The 23,714-nt window shown below is 50.6% G+C and overlaps 1 protein-coding gene across 1 annotated transcript in view; it reads left to right on the forward strand.

The window, feature by feature from the left end:
- Positions 1 to 23,714, forward strand: part of Dscam (DS cell adhesion molecule) — a 305,816-nt gene that overhangs the window by 127,717 nt on the left and 154,385 nt on the right. The window contains exons 4-5 of the mRNA XM_048346574.1: positions 17,795 to 17,941; positions 22,237 to 22,515. Coding sequence (XP_048202531.1) covers positions 17,795 to 17,941; positions 22,237 to 22,515 — 426 coding nt within the window. The remainder of the gene's footprint in view (positions 1 to 17,794; positions 17,942 to 22,236; positions 22,516 to 23,714) is intronic.

Here is a 23,714-nt window from a genome sequence, read left to right on the forward strand (position 1 = left end):
GCCATGAGGTGCTAAGACCCCAAAAAAATACATCGCAAAGGCATGGTCAGTACCTTTTGCACATCCGGATCCCACAAACTCCCAAACAAAAGTATTTGGAAAAATGTTGGATCTGTAGTCAACAAGCCCAGAACTCTTTTTCTTGGGATTGTTCGCTCACTAATACCGCACGATAACCGTTTTCAGAGCATCGTGGCGTGTGTGGTGCAGAGAGTGATAATGGAGATGATGGCCAGGGTAAAGCAGCAGGTGCGTGGGTCCTGTGACTATGGGGCTCTTTTTTCAGATTATGAGATGTTAAAAATCGGTATCATAAAGGTGATATACTGAAGGGTTGCTCTTACCTAAGTCAGTGAAGAGTCCATTTCGTGTGGACGATGTCATCCCTTCCCACTGCGATCTACTTACTATCCAAGGCCCTTCTCTATCCGAGGGCATTGGTATCTGTCCAGGGTCCTGAAAACAATGTCCCACTGGGTACTGAGGGATGACTACAAATTGAGTAAGCTAGCAAGTTAGCATTTCCCCCAAAGTCATATATATATATATATTCATATATATGAATATGAATATATGAATATGAATATATATTCATATATATATTCATATATATTCATATACATATATGAGAATATAATTCATTTATATGCATATATGTGTATATGGCCCATATGTATGTATATATATGTGTGTGTGTGTGTGCTATAAATCTATTTTAGATGAAGAAATGTGTTACTGTAATTGGTGCTGATACACTTTAAATTCTACATTATTGGCAAGAGGATAGACACAGAGACTACAGAACGTAGTTGATCACCCCAAACGAGGCCTTAGTGACGACACTCAGTGGATTGAGAAAGTATCGAAAGCAGTTTAAAGGAGGAAAGACCATCGTGCTTTCAACAAGTGACACGAGTAACTGGGATAACTGTAAGCAAAGATAAATTGAATCTTGACCTCAAGTTAATATCTTAGGCAAAAATTAACGCCGTAGACCACAGGCTTATAAAATTAATTTTTTTGTTGACTGCATCCTCCTACGTCACAGGAGAATCTGTGGGTTTTTGAAGCTTCAGAGAACTCTGCCAGTTATCAGCAGCCCAAACGACAGGGGCGGACAGGCAGGACCTGCAGGTGCCTCCTCGCTCCTGGAACCTCAAGCCAAAGCTGCTTGGCCAGAAAGAGCCGGTCCTGATGTAATCTGACTTTTCCTGTCACCCAGGGAGTCCATCCTTGATGTCCAGCTACTGTTGGTCCATGCCATTATTGGAAACCCTTCTAGAACATTGTGGGGGAAATGGAGGCCTCCAAAGCAGGTCACCCCAGAGCCGAGCTCTCCCAGGTCTTGCTGGCCCCTGTCTTTGCCTGAACCCAGCTTCTCAGCACCAGAAGTCACCTCACTGCTGAGAATGGGTTGGGGCAATGGTGCACTCACCACCAGATCTTGCTATCATTTCTACCCACAAATTTCTTGTGACTTCTCGCGTATTGCTGATCATCGATATAAATTTATTAATAGTATGTAATTATGCAAATTCACAGATCCTCCCGCGTCTTCGTACACTGGGCTTCTCAGAACTGTTTGGGTAATTATAATTGAGGTGCTGTGTGTTGCTTTGTTTAATTGTTGCCGCTTGATGATCTGATTAGGAAAATTGTTCTCATTGTTTCCCTTGCATAATGTGCCACCCCGAGGAAAGATGGCTGCACCTGTGTCCCCCCCCCCCCCCAGCTCACCGCCGAGCAAACCACTCCTGCAAACCTAGATTCGGATGTCTGTCTCTGTGGCTCGTGCCTGTAATCTCAGTAACATGGAAGGTGGAAGTAGGAGGTCGTGATGGCAAAAGTGTGAGACCCTTTCTGTCAAAGGCGCTTCACGCAAAAGGACCGGATTTGTGCTCAAGGGGAGAGTCCTTGCCTGACAAGCAAGTGTTCCCCAAGGACCACCACAAGCAAGTCTGTCCTTGAAGACGGGCATTTGGCACAGCTCCAAGGCCTGGGAACGGACGCACAGTTTCCTGACGCTGCACAGTCCCACGCGTGGGGTCCCAGGGGCTGAGTACAGAGCTGTCAGAGCAATTAGCCCAAGGTCAGCCCAAGGTCAGCCCAAGGGGGGCCCCCCTCACTGTCACTGGCAGCGTTTCGGCTTCGGCTTTGGCAGTAGATAAATGTATATTAAATTGCTTACTGCAACTCACTAGATGGAGGTAGTCCGTGGAGGGTTGGAGGCGCGGCTAGGTCGGTAGCGTGCTGGCTGGTGAGCGAGTTTGAGTCCCTGACTTGGGGCTCAACAAACAAAGGGAAAAAGGAAGTAGTTCACACGAGTCAAGCGAGCACCAAGTCACTCATGAACTGGGTAGCTCCACCAGTGGTTTTGGAAGCGCCACCGAAGGTGGGTCCCGTGGGCTCTTCTAGGACCCGTGCACAGGCCGAGGAGAGCAAAGATCCAGCCGGAGAACCCCGAGCCCTGCCCGAGTGTTGCCTGCTCCCGGTTAGCTCAGCTTCTTTTTCCTTAGTGTAGGCATCTACAAGAAACAGCTCAGGTCAAGTTTGCTTACGTCGGCAAGCCCAGCAGAATGAAGGTTGCACACAGGGTCACGGGTTTTTGTTTGTGTTGTTCTTTTTCTGATTAAGGAAATTTTTTTAGGCTTGATCTCTATTTAATGTACACATATATGTATTTACATATACATATGTACACCTCTCTACATATATTTTTCTGTATATATATATATATATATATATATATATATATATATATTTCTCTCTCTCTCTGTGCATATATGGGTCCTGTCTGTGTCTCCCTCAACTTGAAGATAAGAAGCTGGTCATCAGTTAGTCCCTGCCCTTGGAAACAAAGACATGTACACCCTGTTTCTGTTTCCAGCTGCCATTGGTAGTGTGGAAACTGGGAGCAGTTTCCTGTTTGCCTCCCGCTGCTCTGGTGTCACTGGCAAAGTCCGAGGAGAGTAAACAAATTACTCATGCAATACCTGCTCTGCCCTCTGGAGGTTCACGCCTCCTTTGTGTCTAAGGTTACAGGGAAAAGAAATTCAACTCACTGCGGGGGGGGGGGGGGGGGGGGTTGCCGGGACAATGCAGGCCTGGCGACAGGGTCCCCACTAATGGTGACAAATGGTGCTTATTACATCAGGACTAATTTCATCGGCTTCTACTCAGACAAAGATACTTAACCTTTACTGATACAATTGTGTCGTGATAATTACTTAGTAAAAGACCTGATTAGGCGACAGTGTTCTCTGTCTATAGACACATGGATTTTGAGTTTATTACATATTATATTGACGACACATTTTGGAAGTAGTATGATCTTCCTGCAAAACCCTGGGCCTCCTGGAAAAGTAAAGGAGATTTTTGGTTGAGGCTGCCTCTTTTGGAGGAAGAAACCTGGAGAGACAATTCCTCAAAGTTGTTGAAAATCCTACACAATCTATACATTTTAAAAATCTTATATCTCACACGCCAACTTGTAAAATTAGGTTGTCGAATCATGTACACAAGATTAAACAATTCCTAGGGGTGTCAATCCAAAGCGTGGAAGGTCACAGTATACGCCCTTTAAACCAAGCCTTCAGTTGCATTTTGAATGCTAGGACCCCTCAGCTAGTGGAATCAGCCTAGAATGCGGAGCTGAGAGGCTTCCTGGGGTCCTCGGTATTTTTCTGTATACAGGAGGAAGAACAGAGTCGGGTGATTGATTAGTGACGTCTGCCCTGGCTGCTGGCAGGTCACGTGTCCGTGAACAGGGCCCGCGAGCCGTCTGTGGTCTGTGTGTAGGGGATGAGGAGCATAATGGTGACAGTGTGACATGTTCATTGCTTCGAATGACTGACTTAGCCGGCAAGGATTTTACTTCAAAAACTCCTAAATCTGTCTTTTGATCGACATGAATTAAGCGCACCAATTATTATTTGCTGAATTAAATATGTCCCGTCTACCCGGGCCCATATCAAAAATACGTGGATGAGGAGTAGGATGGGATTTCACTGCACGACAGTAAAATAAAAACTGGCATGTACTGCTTGGGACAGACAGCTCGAAGGCACAGGGCATCTCTTTATTTTCCTCCTTTCAGCCAAGAATTCTGGCCAGCCCTGCTTTTCCTGTGACACAATAAGCGTGCGGACAGGTTCTGAAATAGATTGTGTGTCACACTCTTAAATTTACTCTTTCTTGGCAAAATGTTTATGATGTTCAATTTATTAACTCCATCCCATAACTCTTAAAAATGGCTTCAATCAAAATGAACAAGATCTGTTTAATACACTACGTGCTGGCAGTTAAAAAAAATCAATCATCAAATAAAAATAGATGTTCAGACAAATGTTACAGGCTTATGACTCCATTAAAGAAAGCGTTCTGTGAACTATTTGAATTTGTCACATGCGAAAAGATGGAAAGATTTTTAAAAAGATAAAAATGCCAGAGTCGTGGATGTGACCGGATGCTTCGGTGGCGTTAGAACCTTCTCACCTTTTTAAGCGGCAGGTCTGAAAGAGGGTGAGGTCTTTTGGATCTCTCAGTTTGCACGCTCTATGTTCGCCAGTTGCACGAGGAGTTCTGACATTTTCATAAGATGTTCATTAAAGAATGATGCCTTGGATGCTACATGCATTTTCCTCTTTTCTGGAAAATCCTTAATGCATCCTGGAGGCGCCTTGCTCTGTGATCAGCCAGTAGGGCGTACTGTAATACCACACCACAGCTGAACCCCAGCATGTATGACATGCAGTATTTCAGTATCACGGATTCACTGTTTTCCTTTGTTTTCCTAATTCTTGCAAGGCAAACCTCACAATTTCCCTTGCAAATAATTGGACTTCCCCTCCTGCCTCAATTTCCCAGTGCACAGAATATCCTTTTCCTGTTTGATCTCATTTTGTGTCGCGGTAGAACACATCTGTTTTAATCCCGTCTCCATACCTTCCGCTCGTTATCCCGGCAAAATGATAGCATTCATTCAAGAGGTGGCCAGAGGAACGTCCATTTCGTTTATAAGATGAACCCAGCCCAGTGAACGGCATTACAGCCCCGTCTTCTTGACTGCATCCAGACCGACAGACATCCGAGCGGGGCCGAGGGAGGCGGAGGCAGACACCAGTGTGGACTGAGCTACCGGGCAGACCGGAGCTAGCTCGGAGGGCAGGGAGGGGTGGAAGGGTCCCCGGGAGAGAGAGGACAGTCCCGGCATTCCAGCTTAAGCTGACTTCACAGATCACCTGGGAAATGGCACAGGCTGCCCCGTCCCCGGGATACAGGGGGTCAGTGGCCTCTCATCGGCATTTCATTTATCTGTCTTATGACCTTTAAGTAGTTGTACAAAGGAGCTGCCATTTAATACATTTGTTTACGAATACAGTACATCTTGAGCCATCCTTATTCTTTCTCGTCTCTCCCAACCCCGCCTCTCCCCTCAGTTTCCTTAATTTTATAGGATATGCATGAAATGTTGTGACTATATTCTTCCTCCCCTTCCTCTCCTCGTTCCTCCACCCCCTCTTCCCTTATCTTCTCGCCTCCCACCTCTGAAGTATCTGCCTCCTGGTACTCGTTTTGTTAGTGGATGTTAGCCTTTCTAATGAATTACGCCATTCAAATTCTTGCCTGGACATACTGTATCGCAATTCACATATTGTGCATACTTGCATACAGCCCCTAAGTATTTACTAGTGCATTTACAGATTAGTTCTAGCTTTCACATGTGAGAGGACACCATCATCCTTTGTCTCTTTGGGCCTGACCTACTTCACTTAACATGATTTTTAGTATAATTTTCTATGCTAGCAGGTCTCAACCTTTTACTTGCTAAAATACAATTACACAAAAAAATACGAGTTACGAAGTAAACATGCCGTTAATAAAAACAGATGAGCGTGACAATGAGCTTAATATAGTTCTACCCTCTTACAACGTGTGTGTATGTGTGTGTGTGTGTGTGTGTGTGTGTGTTTTCAGTTGCCCCTCAGTAGCATAGGGCATTGGTTCTACAATCGCTTAAGATACCAAAAGCCCCTTCTATAAATCCATGTACCCCTAGCCTGGTGCTAGTTACTGCCTGTAATGCTAGTTACTTAGGAGACTGAGATCTGAGGATCATGGTTCAAAGCTAGCCTGGGCATGTAAATCTGTGAGACTCATTTCCAGTTTACCACCAGAAAGCTGAATGTGGAGCTACGATTCAAATGGTAGAGCACCAGCCAAGCAGAAAAGGCTATGGGGCAGTGCTTGGGTCCTAAGTTCAAGTCACAGTATGGGCAACAAAAAGAAAAACTCCACTCTGTTTGCTGATAGCTTATGCCCTTCTCCCATGCAGTTCGAACTGCCCCTGGAGTATTCACCGCACTTAACATGTTGCTGTGCACATAGCTGTTATGGCATAATTCTTAGGCCTTACTGACCTGGGAAACACGTTCTGGGCATGGTCAGTCCCAAATATGTTGATCCATGGTTGAAAAAACACATAACCAGGGAGCCCAAAGATATGGAAGGGCAATTTTTGTAGCATGTATGTCCGGAGTGGAGACAGGTTGGACCTTTGGGGTTAGGGGGGACCTCCCAAGGGGGCCTCCCAGGCCCGCCAGGGCGCAGGTGTGAGCCAGAGCCTCTCCGTGGTCCTGGAGTCTGGTACAGGGATGGGCGCTGCTGGACCGACCGGATATCTGCGGGGCCTTTGCCACTTCCCTGTCAAATCCTAGGCTGGTTCTTTTGTCCTTTCGGGACCTTGAGTTCACTGCCCAGGTCCATCTCCCTGTCTCCGGATCGAAGCAGCCAGATCCGCCGTGAGCCTGGTCGCCGTTGTGTCTGCTTCCTCCATCATCTTGCAGTGTGACCATCCCGACAAGGAGGGCTCTCTGTCTGGCCCAGCCTCCCGGCCCCCATTCCCTGTTCCTTCCCGGTACGTCTGTACAGCGGCACTCTCGCTCTGTCTATGGTGTGGACAGTGCTGTAATGGCTCCCGCACCTTTTGGAGAACTCCGGTCATAAAATCATGATGCCAGTAGCCTAGGAGCACCAGTCGTCTCACGAGACTCACGCGAGCAGTTACAACCCATCCGGCTATTCTTCCTGTTTAACTATGACGAAATCACCAACCCCCCGCCCACCGCATGTTAAATGATAAATGACACTCTTAGGTTGGAAAAATCAATCTTTTTATGACAACGTCTAGTTTGAAAGGCGACGTGAGTTTTGCTGAGGACCAAACACGAGGGAAGCAGGACCACACGAAAGTCTAGGCATTTTTCTCTGGGATGGTGTCCCTGACTCATACATCCCTCCTTCCTCCAGCCTTGACCTTCACACCCCATGTCAGGCAGATACCCAAAGCCGGCTGCACGGAAGCCTGGACACGCCCGATGGAGGGTGAGAAGGTTTTCGCTCTGTGCCAAGCACAGCCGAAACTTTGTAATATCGCTTCCTTTCCTTCCTTCCTTCGTGCCATGTCTTGACACAAATCTCTGTAGCTCTTTGGCCTGCAGACTTGGGTGGTGCTTCGTTAGCAGGTAGGCCCACGTTGGCTGGTGAATGGCTTGCCCCGAACCCCCTCTGCAATTGGATAATGAGAACCTGTGGATTTTCACGACAGGCCTCTATAGTGTACCGGATTCTGGTATTTCCAACTGCAGGCTACAACCAAGGATTGTGTTAGAAGTAACTACGAGGTTTCAAATCAGCACGAAGCAAACAGTAAGTGCATCTCCTGTGAACAGTGTAACTTCTTGAGGGACATCCTGAACCCCTGGAAGTGGCCTGGGAAGTCTGGTTGTATCTCTTTCCTACCAACAGATTTTAATTTTTGCTCCTCTATGTATGTATGTAGCGGTATCTAATTGTGCCTTGATTTTGTATCTCTTTGACTGAGATATTAAGCATCCTACATATGCTCTTCTTATTGTAGCTTCTTTGATTAGTATCTGCTCAAATATTATGGATATTTTAAATTGGGGCATGTATCTTATAATTGAGTTCTAAAATTCTTTATATATATATATTCTCAATAAAGGATTTTGATCATAAGTTAGCTTTATAAATATTTCATCTTACACTACAATTGGGTTGCATTTTACTGTCCTAATTGTGTTTTTGGAAGAGCAGAGGTTTTTAGCTGTGATGCAATTTATTTCATACTTTCCATTTATACTTGACATTATTGTGTGTACTGGAACAAAGATCTTCATGTCCTCCAAGGTCAGTTCAATTTTCTTCTAGAAAGGCTATACTTTCAGTTCCAGCACAGAGGCCTGTGATCAAATTTATACTGTTTTAAGACATAATTGAAGTGCTTTGGCATAGAGATATAAGTTTCTCTCATATGTCTCTTCTACATTGAATTACCCAAGTGTACTGGTTGGAAACCAATCATATAAATAAATATATATACATATGTATGTATGTTTACATAGACATGTATGTATATATAATATTTAATATTATATAATATGTAAATATTAATATCATAGGTTGGTACATATAATACCCCTCTGAAGGACTCTATACAAATTCTTTGGTCTTTATGTCTACCATCTTTTTTTGGGGGCCAGTCCTGGGGCTTGGACTCAGGGCCTGAGCACTGTCCCTGGCTTCTTTTTGCTCAAGGCTAGCACTCTGCCACTTGAGCCACAGCGCCACTTCTGGCCATTTTCTGTATATGTGGTGTGGGGAATTGAATCCAGGGCCTCATGTATACGAGGCAAGCACTCTTGCCACTAGGCCATATCCCCAACCCCTATGTCTACCATCTTAATCTTCTACCTTGGTAGTAAGCCTGGAAGCCAACTTGTCAGTGTCTGCATTCAGTGTTGACTCCATTCTTCTCTCCACTCATCCCTTCACATGCTCAGTTAGTTGCCTGTTGCAAGTATGGTTGGGGTTGTGTTGAATCAAAGGATAAATTTAGGAAGAATTAAGGACTTATTTAAATTGAGTTTTCTAAGCCATGACTATGATTTCCTCCCTCTATGTATTTAAGTCTTCTTTTATTTCTCGCATGTCTTATAGATTTTAGCCTATAGCTTTCGTGAGTGTCAACTTTTAAAGTATGTTATAACATTGATCTTATTCTAAGTGGTATTATTTTTTTGTGTTCGCTTTTTATTATCTTGCTAGGAAATAGAAATTGTATTGATTCTGTAACCTTGTGAAATTCACTTGTTGATTCGGCAATTTCTCTGGTAAATTGTGTAAGGTTGTGTGTGTGTGTGTGTGTGTGTGTGCACGCGCACACGCCAGCTCGCACTGAGCTTGCTTGCGGGGCCTGGGCGCGGTTCCCTAGCTTTTTTTGCTCAAGGCTCGTGCTCTACCACTTGAACCACGGAACCACTCCCGGCATGGAGCCAGCTGATTGGAGGGAAGAGTCCCACAGACATTTCTCCTGGGCTGGCTTCACACAGCGATCCTCCAATCTCAGCCTCCTGCACAGTTAGGTTCACGGGCACGAGCCCCTGGTATCCAGGGACATGTCCTTTTGAAGCAGCATCCATTCAGATTCCTGCTGTGGTTTTAATCAAGTTATTCGCTCTTATCAAGTTGAGTCCGTTATGTAGTTTGAACGTTCAGCTCCCACCTGATGTAAGGTTTGTGAATCTGTTCCTCCACCCCCGGCTACCAGCATGCTCTGCTGGTTGTTTGCTCTGCTCTGCGGAAGCATTTTGGTTTGAGGCGATCCCGTTTTGTCCATTTTTGCTCTCGTTGCCTGGGCTTTGGGGCTCCTATCCACAAAGCCTTTGCCAGACCGCTGTCAGAGGGCTTCTAGAGTGGGGGTTATTTTTAACATCATTAAATGCACATCCCAAGATATGCACGGGTGATGATAATTCCAGGTTTGCTGGATGGCACCGCTTCCAAACCTGAGCCCAAGGAGGAGGAGGCCCCCAGCGTACCAGAATGCTAAAGCTCTGATCTCACAGCAGAAGAACTGGTACCTCATCCGCCTGTGCTGGGAGTTCAGCCACCAGCGCGCTCAGCATAGAAGCTTCTTCCACCTACCTGGCCCCCTCTCCCTCCCTCAGCTCCCGGTTGTTCACCTCCATGCCCCCCACCTTCGCCGGCGTCCAGCAGATCGCTGAAGGGAAGTAAAGGGCTCAACTTTAATAGACTCGATCGCTTGTAGGGCCATAGTAAACTGTGTTACAACCACACGAGGTCACTCCTCGTATTCTGTGTCCATCCCAGGCCTCTCCCTGTCAGGTGGACGGCTGAAAGGGATGCTCTTTGGTGAAGCTAAGAGTTGGTTGCATTTCCTCCCGGTGCTGCGTCGCAGGATCTGTGTGGGAGGAATGGTTCTGTCCCCTCCTAGGACCCAGAAGCTCTCGCTGGGAAAGAGCCATGTCCTGCGTTCCCTTCGCTGATCTGATTCTGTCACATGAAATCAGCGTGGTCGTGTGGAGGGAGGACGTGTCCCCACACTCGCTATTAGCAGGCAGGGACCCAGCCATTGACTCAAAATGGAAACCAGGCCAGGTGTGGGAGCAGAAGAGATTTCTCTCCCCCGTGACTGCCGGGAGCGGCCGCGCCCTCCTCCACACAGGGCTCTGCTTCAAACCCTGGCAGAGAGCCTGGTGCAGGACCCGTCCTATTTGCTGAATAATAACAACGTTCCAAAGAGGGCATGTAAAAAACCCAGCTATTCCTGAGGTTGACTGGTTTCCCTTGAGTGTAATCCATTACAAGGCACATAGCAGGTGCCTAGAGAAGATGAGCACCGTACGGCCCGTGCTGTGGGGGAAGCGGCACCGGGGTTTCCAAGGAAACCTGGGGTCCTCTGTCACCCGGAGTCCACGCAGCAGGCCGCTGCTGATAACGCGTCCAGAGGCCACGTCTTAGCAATGCGCTGAGACATGTCGCTCTGCTGTCGCCGACTTCCTTGCAAGTCTGTGCGTGAAGAGGGCGCGTCCGGTCACCCCTCCGTCTGTGGAAGCCGGAGGACTGGGATGCATTTGGTGTCTGAGCTCTGGCACTGTTTGTCTCTGTGCTCGTGCAGGACATTTGGGCCAGCGTGAATTATTTTCCAGCAGCATTTGTGTCTGCGTCACAGACACGTCCAGTAGAAATAAAATAGCCCTCCTTGCGGCTATGGGAAAGTGAGGGATGGTGAGCTTCTATTCACACACACACACACACACACACACACACACACACAGAACCGTGCAAGGCATAGGACCGAGGTAAGGGAGAGTCAGTATGGAAACCAGAATCCACCGAAGATCGTTCCTCAGTTATATTTCCAAGGGTACTACAGCGGGAAATCTCAGTTCCTTCACACAGGACGTTTTAGCCAGCCGGAAAGACTATGGAGCGGGAGGCTGTGAGCCGGAGGTTGTAAGCAGGACCGAGAGGGGCTGGACAGAGACATGGATGACCAGGTGCTCACGGTGTGGCTTCCACAAGTGGCCTCGGATGGCAATCCTCTACCTGCCGTCTCCTTCCTGGCTAGGATCACGGGGCTGCATCACCGTGCTCTGCCTGGTGGTTGAGACGGGGGCCTCACTCAGTAACTGGCCAGGAAGACTTCCTGGGCCCACGACACCCCTCCCCCGCCCCCAGTTTCCACCTCCAGAGTGGTTGGGATTATGGGCCCACGCCACGGCCTCCGGTGGGGAACTTTTTTATCTAGTGTTCAAGTGTGATGCCTGGATGTTGGGTGAGAACACGAAGACTAGCCACGGGGAGAAAGTCGGGAAGGAGAGGAGACCCGTGGAGACTCAACCTCCGATGGTGGCTTGGCACCCTAATCCTCACAGCCAGACCCCACTCCCCTCTGCTCTTCCCCGCGTTCTGGGCGGTGTGGCGCCTGCCTTCCAGGGGGGAGGACCTGGGTTCCATCGGGGCACTGTGCCCAAAGCGACAGCGTGGCGGGGCCGTGAGTTCACCTGCGTGCCGAGGGGCGGGGCGGGGCGATGGCAGGGCGCGCTCCCCTCCGCGCTGCCGGAGAACCGGCGTGTGCGAAGTGTGTGTGGCCGCTGGGGCGCGGGGCGCGGGCGTGGGTGGGGGTCACCGGCATAGGAGTGAGGGCACCTGCTAGGGAGGAGCGGAGCAAGGCCGAAGTCTGGGCCACCAGCCAGGCGTCCAGCACCCAGAGCCCGCACGCAGGCTGCTCCCTGTTGACCCCTAACCCAGCAGGCCCCGCCCCTCTGTCCCCATTGGCCGAGCGCAGGTTCACGATCCGCTAAAGGATGTTCCTTAATTAACAGGATGCGTCTAGATAGAATTCAAGGAACTTCCAAGGAGAGGTCTTCAGTAAGGATGGAACCAACACGTAATTAACAAGGCTCAAGACACCTGGCCAAAGCAGGAACTTCTCCCATGATTCACAGCGTATTCACAGAAAGAAACTGCCTCAGTAGAAGAGCTTTTCTCTCTCACACGCACAGGATGCCTGGGGCCATCAGATCGCTCCCCCCACCCCCCCACCCCCGATTCCTTGATTCATAACTATCCAGAGTTGTGAGAAGAGAAGTTTCTGTGGTTCAAAACGTCCAGTGTGTGGTCCAATGCCACAACAGCCCTAGGACGTCCCACTGAACGCCGCACTAAAGGTGAAGCCAGACCAAGCACAGTGCGAAAGGTGCCAGCCACGAGCTCACGGAAGGCCATCTGCCCCCTCTCCTTTACATGCTGACAGTTTGAGGGGAAGATCGCCGTCTCTCGGATGGCTGTTATACATCTATCTAAAATCATGACTGCCTTCCGGCTGATGGATGGCTCCCGGAGGACCCTACTTGGGGGGTGCCATGCAAACAAGTGGAACTCAACTTGAGCTTGTAGCTGAGTATTGAGATTGGGCCCCCTTGCCTGCGGAGCAGAAGGAACACCCTTGCCCCCCAATGCATGCCAGTAGTCCAAGGAGACAGCATGAAGAAGATACACCGGGATGCCTACATATGCGTCCAACTCCCTTTCCAGGAGATTGCTGAGTGGTCGGGCATCAGAATCAGCGATTAACAGGCAACCCACGTGTATCTTCCGAATGATAACCCCCCAAGAGAATCTGGCTCGGTCCTTCTGGACCTTCTGGACATCCGTCCTCGCTTGTTCCCTTCCTCACTACTCTGCTCTCTCCCTCACTCCTCAACCCCAAATCCCCACTCTCCAGTTTCCTTTCCCATGAGCCTGTGGTGCTGACTGAGCACGTAATGCACACCGAAAGTTAGCCAGGGTCCGCAAGGGAGGCTTTCTGGGATCGCTGTAACCGGTCAAGTCTGTGCAGAGCCAAGAGTTTGGTGTGTGTGCGCTTTAGCGTCTCATTCGTAAGTCTCGGCCCATCGATCAAAGCCGGATTTGTGTTTGACTTTGGCTGCGATCCGGGTGGCAAGACCTTTGTGAACCTGCTTGACGGGGTTAGGGTGACTTGGGGCACGGGATGGGCCCGGAGCTTCGAGTGGAGCAAGGGTCCGCCATGCCTGAGCCACGGGTTGCGTGCTGGGGATGCGGAGAATGTAACAGAGAAGGTCATAAACACGCCTCGATGCTGTTCGTGCCAAAACACCCAGGGTGGGAATTTGGCGCTGATTTTCTAGAACCCATTAAAGTATTTGAGGATAATTGTGGACATCTTCAGAATATTCTAAAAGGAAGTGATGCCCATAAGTCATGTCTTTTTTTAAAAAAATAATATTATCTTTTTCTAGGTCCCTCATTTGGCTATTTCCCTCCCTAAAATATCGGTTGCTTGAAAGGATATTCTCTTAATTAAAATTTAATATCAAGAAGTACAGGTTGTCTTCGGTGCTAGACATTTATAACGACTTCATTGCCTCCCTGCTCGAATGACAAGTCAAAAATTTTCCCAGCGTGAGACGAGCGTAATTGATCAGAAGCTATCCAAACGAGCAAAATGTACATGGGAGAAAACCCTTTCATATGCTTGCTTAAGAAGAGAGCAAACTATCTTAAAACACTGGGGATTTTTTTTTTTGGATTCATCTTTTATGCAGGAACATCCTCCCTTTGTGAAACACATGTTGCATTCCATCGAAGGAGAGAACAGGCTTCCGGGTCTGTGCGGGGAGGCATCTGAGGGGCCCAGCTCGGTCGTTCTGCGCCGTTTTCAGTGTGCGACTCGCTAATGAAAGCTGGTCTAAAGCCAGCACCCCGGAGGTGAGCGTTGCAGGCTCCTGCCGAGGGTGACACGGTGTGAGAAGGAAAGCCTGGAAAGGCGAGGGGAAGCAGGGGGGGTCTCTGAGCCCAGGGATGCGAACCTCGCGCCCCGGTACTCCAAACGCATCAGGAAGCCGTCGCCCATGAGGCGGAATCTTCCAGAGGTAAAGTCGACAGTGCTTGGGCTCCGATCGGCTGCTTCTGAAGGATGCGGCACGCACCAACCCGTGAATAGGAGTCCCGACACAGCCTCAGTCCCCCCGCCTCCCCCCTTCATTTCTGACATTTGCTGGCTCATTGGAGGTAAGACTCCCTCGGGCTTCTTTGTTGCCCCGGCTGGCATCGAACTATGATCTTCCGGTCTCCGCCTTCTGAGTCACTGGGCTTGCAGGCGCGGGTCACAAATCCCCAGCTCTCCTTTCTCCATCTGGATCGTTTCTGTCTTGTCTTCAGGTCTCTTCGTGGTGCTTTCCTATTGATAGCTAGCTTTTCTTCTTTTCCAGGCAGTACTGTGGGTAATTTTTTCGTACCCTTTCTTTTTCAATTTCAAGTATTTATAATTAATTTTTAGCATCAGTCAAACGTACATAGGCGTCTCATTGTGATAGTTATGTAAGTGTATAGGATGTGCTTTTGTTAATTCTTCCCCTCTGTTGCCCTTCCTTCATCTCTATACTCGTCTTGATTTTTTTCTGTAGTGCTGGGGATGGAACCCAGGCCTTCACACTTGCTATGGAATCGCTCTACCACACAGCCACACCTTGGTTGTGGGGCTACTTCTTTGGAGCCACTTTCCTTTTCATTAATTTCCCCAACCATCTAACTAGAGCAAAGATTAATGACAGACTGCAGTATCTGCACAGGCAGAGATCTGATCATTAACAAACTAAACAGGGTAATTAGGTATACAGTTGGAGCGCACTGTGTGGCTGAAATTAGCAACGTGTAATTGGGCCTCATTTCACTGCAGGAGAAAAATCACTGAGAGAATTTTATTTACACTAGGAAAATGTCTTGATGAAATTGCTTTCAGAGAATTGAAACAAATACATGCCCAAACGACTCCTTGCTTACCAAGCCAGCCCCGATATCACAGAGAGAATGGCTTTAGTTCTGGCCCAGTGACTTCTTCCAGGAAGCCCAAGATCTGAACCGGGGTTCTACGGCTCCTTTCTGCCTTGATGATGTGTTCTGAAACAGAAGAGGACCCCATAAAGTTCAGGCAAATTGATGGGTGTGGCCCTCCCTGCCTCTCAACATAATGCTTCCTTTCACTGATCCCATTTTTGAGAGAGCTGGTAGGTGTACTGGGAATCCGTGTTCCAAAAGAGCCTTCGATTTTGTTTGGTCTTCAAGCTCTCTCCTCCCGTCCCAGCTACCCCCCTAGATTGGGCTCGGGCCTTCTATGGCTGTGTCGTGGGCTTCACACCTGCTCGCTGCTTTTTGCAGAAGAACTTTCATCTCCCAAAGTAGCACACAGTAGGGTCTTCATGTAAAGTATGCAAATGCATGACAGCAAGAAATGAAACACGGCTCCTCTCTCCCAATCCACGCGCGACTTCTCACGCACCACTTCGAACCTTTCAGTGGAACCAATGTCGGCTGCTCAGTCTTACCTGCGTATTTACACGTGCAAATGTGTGCACACCATCTCGTTACCTTAGCACCCGGTATCGCTGGTTAGCGACGATGCTATCTTGGACCCGCTTGCTTTCCTGCCCCGTAAATAACGGCGGAGTGTGAATGGCCCTGACGCATTTACTTAGGAGCCCCGCAGTTTGCATGCAGCGTTGTCTACCATTCCCAGCGCTTCAAAACCCGTACAAGATACGTACCCACTGCCTTACGTACGAAACTTGAACCCCTCTGTACATCACTCTGACAATAAATAAATAATTATTCAGGAAAAAACAAACCCACCATTGTGACCCAGCTCTTTCTCTTGGGATGGGATCTCGTGGACTTTATTATTATTTTGGGGGGGGGCCAGGGTTCATCTCTAACAGCAGTGCTCCCGTTCCCAGCCTTCCAAGTAGCAAAGGTTGCAGGCGTGAGCCACCAGCACCCCCGCTGAACTCCTGCCTTAGAGCGCAGTCTCTCCTCTGCTGACTTGTTGAAGCTGCAGGGCTGTGAGGGTGGGGACTTGGAGGAAGCTTGCGGCACTCCTGGTCCGCGCCGGGCGCACAGCGCTGATCTGCTGCGATCGGAAAGCGCAGCCACGGTGGACTCGGATTAGGCCCCGCCTGGTGCCACGGTGACTGCGAACCCATCCGTCCCGTCTGCAGCGATCTTGTGTCCAGCAAGGACCCGTCTGGGGGCCTCGGGGCTTGGCTGTCCTGCGTGCGAGCTCTGGCGGGGGAGGAATTCGGGCGTCTGGCACCTGTGGGGTGCCTGTTGCTCACAGCTGCCGCTCTGAGCCTTAGGAGTCGGCAACGGTATTCTTCAGAAATCGTCCTGGACAGGTCATTCATTGCTTCCCATTGGACCTTCAGCCCCCACGGGCAGAGTCCAGCCCCGGCCCGCCGCGGACGCAGGTCGGAGCCAAGCCGGAGTCCGGTTCCTTCCAACCCACCCCTAAAGGAAAGGAGCCCCCTAGAGTTACGCTCATCATCGGCCTGTGTTTCTCTCTCCCTGTTTCCTTTTGGGTCGATACGAACTTAACTTTCCAACCAGGAAACAGCCGGTGTGTATTTTCAGGGGCATCTTCTATGCGGCGCTCTGCGCTTAGAACGGGGGTTCGTCTCAGCCATGTCTCACTCCTCACTCGGTTACCACACTGTCTTGGAAGGTGCCCAGTTCTGTCACACCGCGGGGCTGTCGGCGAGAAGTGTTAGACACAGCTGAGATGGCTTGGGTGCGTGGTGACACCATTTGGCGTCTTATTAGGAAAACCATCTGCTCTTTTAATTCCTATCAGCGCAGTTGGGATGGAAACAGAAAAATCAACCTTAGGACGTATTTCTAAGTGGAAAATCAAGTGTGCTTTAAAAAAAAAATCTTTCTGGTCACAGTTTCACCCTGTGTAGAGATGTCTACATCTCTGGTGCCCAAACACCGGCCATGATGAGCTTAAGGAAGGAAGGGTCACCGGGTCTCGGGGGTGGCCGTCTATCCTGGTAAGGGGGGGGGGGTTGTGCAGGAGCCAAGCAGCTCACTCGAGGTGGGCAGGAGGCAGAGACAGGAGGTGCCCACGTGGACGGGCTTTTCCCACGTCCCCTTCAGTGCTTTCTGGGATTCCCCACCCCCCTGGATGGTAATGCCCATGTTCTAGGTGGTTCTTCCCCTCCCAGGTTAGACTTTCATATCTTCCAGGACTGCTGTTTCTCTGGCCATCCCCTCCAGGAAAGGAAAGGTTTTCGAATGCAATGACTCGGTCGTTGAGCTGCTATCACCAAATACTAGGGATGGAGCGGCTCCGATGACGGAAATTAACTGCTTGTTTTACAGCTTGGGAGGCTGGAAGTCCAGATCAAGGACCTCTCTATTCCTGTGTATTTTTTTTTAATATGAAAGAAAGTCTCCACTTTAATCAAGTTGAAACATTGAAGTAGAGTGGAGTCTTAAGTAAATTGTAACCTTTGCAGGAAATTCCTCCAAGTGGAAAATCTTCGAGGACTCTGTCTACAGGGCTGGGTTGCTTTTGTTGCGATTTAACCAAGCCATCCTTTCTCTCTTTCAGGATCTAGATTTCTCATCCCATCCACGGGAGCCTTGTATATTAAAGATGTACAGAATGAAGATGGATTGTATAACTACCGCTGTATTACGCGGCACAGGTACACTGGAGAGACGAGGCAGAGTAACAGTGCGAGACTCTTTGTATCAGGTAAGAACTCACGCCGTGGTGGGCTTGAAAGACTCAACCCATATACTGCAGGATGTGGGAATCAAATGAAATCCTCAGGGATTTATCTCCCCTCCTAAAAGCACTATTTTAGGAATTGTACATCTCAAACCAATATCAGTGCAACGTAATTCAAATACAGATTTTTAAGTGAAAGTCCGGTAAAAACGCTCCATTCCTTTGGTCTAATGAAACGTACGCTTTCAGAAGCACACCCCCTGCCCTGTGTATTTGTATACTGTTTTAATCAGCCACAGTCACAATCCGTGCACCCCCCAACATGCAGAGGTCTGGGACAGGAATGTGTCATCTGGAACTCACTTTTGATCCGGTGTGGCGTCTAAAGCTTTTAGAGACATCACCCTCATCTGAAAGTAAATGCTACATCCTTCCAAGATTATTCTCCACGGAAGGAAGCCTGAATTCCATTTTGGTGAATAGATCACTCGCTAAACTTACGGGGCTGTTTAAGTGGAGGACGTATCAACATAGCATCTTCATGATTGGCTTGTTTCTCGGTTCATCCGTGCAAAACAAATAGCAGCGCAGGTACAGAGTGGTAAACTCATGCTCCATGGCCGGTTGGTGTGGGGTTGTGACATACCTATCCGCTCGGCAGCGCAAAGCGGAGGGTGAAATTCTCCCCGGCCTTGTGGCCCGGGAATGTGAAGTTGCTATGCGTGCTGAGTTCTGTATTCTGTGACAGTAGCCTGACGCAGTGGGCCATTCCATTTGTGGCTGCCAGTTCTTGAGGATCTTGTTGAGTTTACAGTGAAACTCTGAGGGGGAAAAGGGATGGAAAAGCACGGACACGGGTGTAATTGAAAGCACTGTTGTCTGGGGGTTCTTACAGTGCCCCCCCTCGATTGCTCCCCTCTTCCCCAGCTGGTCTCAGAACCGCTGACGCCCTCTGCCTTTGGAGGCGGGGTACGAATCTCAATCGTGACCCCACGATTTTCCTTCTGACCTTGCAAACATCTTTGCTTCCCCTGTTCTTCAGTTGAGCCACGCCGAAGGCCACTTCCCCCTTCTTCACGTCTTCTATTTTGCTGGGAGAATATATTATAGAAAGTTCACCCCGGGAGCTACAGAATATGCTAGGAAAAGGTCTCCCTTGCACTGTGGAGGAACCTGTGCTGAGACAGGAAGGGAGAAGGTTTAGGGGATAAATCTTGCCACGAGATCAACATGGGGTTACAGAACGAGGCTGCGGTTCATCCACGGGGAAATGCAGGGCCGAAGACCTATGGGCCACGTTTTCTATTTCAAGGGAGCCTGGTTATTTCCACGTAAATGGCCGAGTGCCCGTTTTCAGTTTTCCCTGGCGAGGTGTCGAGTTCCGGGTGGTTCTCTCATGTGGCAGTCACGGAGCAGCCGTCGTGGAAGGCTGCGGACTTCTGAGGAGCTGGGACGGGGAACCACAGCGTGTCCTGCTCAGGAAGGCCACGCCCAAGACCCCCCGCAGAAGAGAAGCCCGTGAATGATGACCCGCGGGGTGCCACTAGGAGGCACCATTCGCAAGTGTGGGAGCCAACTCGCGATTTTGGTCCTGGGTCCTAAGGGAGCAGTTGAGGGAACAGATCTGTCGTAGCTGGACAACGGAGTACAAATGTGCTCGGTGTCCAAAGAGGAGGAATGTGAATTTCACTTCAAATCGGGTTGGCGTTCATTCAAAATGGGCACGTAGAGTTCGGGTGGCCCTAGGGTGTTTTTAGCAGCGGGGTCTTCACGTCTCCGGATTTCTCCAGACCCCGAAATAGATGAAACAGCTTATGGACGGCGACATCCCCAAACGCGGGCGATGTGGTCCGTGGAAACTGTCCCACGCGCGCGGGGGGGGGTGAGCAGACAGCAGACACCCACAGGAGAGCAGGCCCAGCCGCAGGACCGGACGTGGGGGACAGTGAGAGGCGACCGCTCACCAGGACTTCCCTACAGCCTCGGGGCTGCCGAGCAGCGGGCAGATGCCCGTCGTCCAGAACGGAGCCCTTCCTGGGCGGGCCCCGGGTAGCTGTGCCTTCGAACGTCCACGCGTGGCACAGGGTGGACCCACGGTGAGAACGCGAGGGACCGCCCCGCCGCTCGGCGTGGCCTGAGGCCCTTCTACAGCAAGCGTTGTGCAAACGGCCCTTGTGGGGGACAGAGATTCGCCTCGTGGAAACTGCAGGAGGGAGGGAGGAAGAAGAGAAATGGCCACCACCCATGAGAGGTGATAGCCGGGGCGGTGCTTGAAGAATGCCAGCCTGTGAAGGCTGCCGGGGAGACACGCCAGAGGAGCAGGGAGAGTTTTGTCTTGAAAGGGAAGCCAACACCCACGAACGCCTACCACAACAAGCATCTTACTCCAGTTAGAGAATTGGCACGAGGATCAGTATAATGCAGTTTTAGAATACTTCTGTCGCTCACGGAAGTCACTCCCACCCACTGGCAGCCGGTTCCAATTTTCAACCCTCCGCGTCCTTTGAGTTTTGTCGGTTGGAAGGGCAGCGCTGTTCTGGATGGTGCTGAGGATCCCCAGGTTGTGCTAGGTTACCTTCCCGCCAGCCATGTACCGGGGCTCCTCTTGCCACAGCCCCATGCGAGCCAGCTTCCGTGGTCACAGCAGCCTTCCTGGCCAGTGTGGAATGCCGCCCCTGGACAATTCTGCTCTGTGGTTGCCTCGGTGGATGGGTCCGTTGGGCCTGTGTTCAGGAACTTGTTTATTTGTGGGTCTTTGGTGACATTGCTATTCAAGTACGCTCCCAGTTTTGATTGAATTATTTCTTTCCATGGTGGAAATGTCAATGTTAATACAAGCCTTTTATCCACAACAAGATTCCCCAGTACCTTCTCTCAGTAGCCTCTCCTCTTCTTTGCTTAAACGTGCCTCTGGAAATGCAAATGTGTTTCATTTTGATGAAGGTTAACATGTCACTTTTGTCTCTTAGGTTTTCCTGTTGCATCCAATAACTATGAATTTGTTTATGTTTCCCCCCCAGGGCGCCGTAGGTGTATAGATCTTACGCTTGGGTCTGTGATTCGCTTTGTGTTCGTGTGTGCAGGTGGCGGGAAGGGGGTCCCAGCTTCCGCTTTAAGAAGGTTTTTGCCTTGTACAGCATTCTTGTAAGGAGGGGGCTGGCAGGACTCGTGTCCGTCATTTTAATTGGGATCACCACTGGGGCAAGTGAAGCTGCTGCGGGCCCGGGCTTACGCTCAGCAAGCACAGGAGCCAGGTTTTATCCTAGCATAGGAGTGGATAATGGCTCTTGAAGTGTGGCGGCTGGCCTGAGGTGTCCCTTGTCCTGTGAGGTGTTTCTCTGGGGCCGCTGCTCGGCTGCCTCGGTTGTCTCCTGGGTCTTAGGTTCTCCCACCCGCCTCCCGTCAGCGGCTCCGCTCCGGGAGTCGCTCGGTGACGCCACCGAGCTGTGGTCTGGGGCTCTGGGCTGACATTTCGCCGCCATGTTTGCCCAGGGAATGACGCCGATGCCAGGGTGGTGTGAGAGAAGCTCCGTGCAAGGAGCGGAAGGCCTCGCGGCGGCGGCGGCGGGTCCCGCGGCGTCCCCGTCACCTCCTGGGGGGACGAGAATCCCCCCGTCACCCCGGGAGGGGGCTGTGGGGAAATGCTGGCTGCTTCCAGATGTCTGATAGCGCATCGAACAGGAAAAAATTCAAGTGCACAAACACTTTTGAAATAAGTAAATGACACACTGTCTGATTTAGAATTCTTAATTTTTTTTTTTTTGGCCAGTCCTGGGGCTTGAACTCGGGGCCTGAGCACTGTCCCTGGATTCTTCTTGCTCAAGGCTAGCACTCTGCCACTTGAGCCACAGCGCCCCTTCTGGCCATTTTCTGTATGTGTGGTGCTGGGGAATTGAACCCAGGGCCTCGTGTATATGAGGCAGGCACTCTGGCCGCTAGGCCACAGTCCCAGCAGCCCCTGGAATTGTTAATTCTGTGACATCACCGGCGCCGGTCAGCGCGCGGTGCCGCTGTTGCTCTTTGGAGAGGAGAGCGGCGCCCCGGTTGCCGGAAGGCGCGGTTTGGTGACGACTCTCGTGTTCCCCGCCCCTGGGTCATCCGGTGGGGAACGGCCGGCCCGCGCTCTGCCTGGGCTTCGGTCCGTAGCAAGTTCCGAAGGGAAAGAAGCTCCCCGCACGGGGCCTTGCGTCTCCGCTCCCGCGTGAGACCTTAAGGATCCGGTTCAGCGGCGGCGAAGAGGCGCGGATTCGGATGATGCGCGCGGAGCTGGATTCAGGCTGACTCGTTCCCAGGGCTGACGGCTCTCCTTTCCCCTGCAGATCCAGCAAACTCCGCCCCAACCATCCTGGACGGGTTTGACCATCGCAAAGCCATGGCCGGGCAGCGCGTGGAGCTGCCTTGCAAAGCGCTCGGGCACCCAGAGCCCGAATACCGTTGGCTGAAGGACAACATGCCCCTGGAACTCTCCGGGAGGTTCCAGAAAACAGTGACGGGGCTGCTCATCGAGAACACCCGGCCCTCCGACTCAGGCAGCTACGTGTGCGAGGTGTCCAACCGCTACGGGGCCGCGAAGGTGATAGGCCGCCTGTACGTGAAACGTAAGTTGGCCCCGTAACCGGAGCGGTGGTGGAGGCGGCCGGGGAGGGGCGGCGGGCGGCGGTGCTCCGGGCCCGGCTGGGCCGCCCAGCGTCCGTCTCACCCCATCCTCCCGTGCTGGGAGGGACGGCCCACCGCGCACCGCTTGCATGCCGAGCTCGCAGCTGCGGCGATCACATCTGGAGATCCTCCCTGGGGCCCGGGACCCCTACGTTTCCTCGTCAGCACTTCCTGTTGGTCCACAGTGGCCCACCTCTGAACACGCAGGGACCAGTCAAAGGAGGTCTTCTTGGCCGGTGTACAGACACTACGTCACGTTTCTCGGCAGGGCTGTGATTAGCTGAAACGGGGTTTGCGCTGGGCGCTGTAGATGGTTTTCTCCTCGTGTTCAGTCGAGTGGCAGGGCTGTACTGAGGACCAGGGTGAGGACGCTGCCCAGGGCCGGCTGGGAGGCAGGAGGGGGGGACCCCAGCAGACCTAACCGAATGCTCACGCCCAGACCAAAGCCACGGGAATGACACCGCACCCCGTGCTCAGAGTGGGCCACGGGGCCAGCACCAGGCAGGATTTCTCCTCGTCGCGGACATCATGCTTCTTTTCTTTTTTAAATATACATGATTTTAAAACTTGATGAACAGAGCTGAGTAAATGGAACTGTAAGGATTTCACCGGGAGTAAGGAGGAGGAGTCTTCTTCTCTCGTGGTGCCTTGAGCATGTGTTTAGCGGAAAGTGCTCTAGGTCTGTCTGTGGCCCGAGTCCTGCGGTGGCCAGCTGAACAGCCTCAGCTGGGATTAGAAAGGCAAGAAAGGAAACGTCTGCAGCCGAGGAACTGTGCGGATGAAACCACGCAGCACTGGGTGGCCCAGAAAACGATTCCTATAGGCTTAAGGTCCTCTTGTGTTAAGAGATCTTATGCAATTCTGTTTTCTATTGCACTAATTCTTCTTCTTCTTTTTTTTTTTTTTGCCAGTCCTGGGCCTTGGACTCAGGGCCTGAGCACTGTCCCTGGCTTCTTTTTGCTCAAGGCTAGCACTCTGCCACTTGAGCCACAGCGCTACTTCCGGCTTTTTTTCTATATATGTGGTGCTGAAGAATCGAACCCAGGGCTTCATGTATACGAGGCGAGCACTCTTGCCACTAGGCCATATTCCCAGCCCTCTATGGTATTAATTCTATAACCTAAGATTTAATCAGTCCTTT

The sequence above is a fragment of the Perognathus longimembris genome, chromosome 5 (genome assembly GCF_023159225.1).
Source record: "Perognathus longimembris pacificus isolate PPM17 chromosome 5, ASM2315922v1, whole genome shotgun sequence".
NCBI lineage: Eukaryota > Metazoa > Chordata > Mammalia > Rodentia > Heteromyidae > Perognathus > Perognathus longimembris.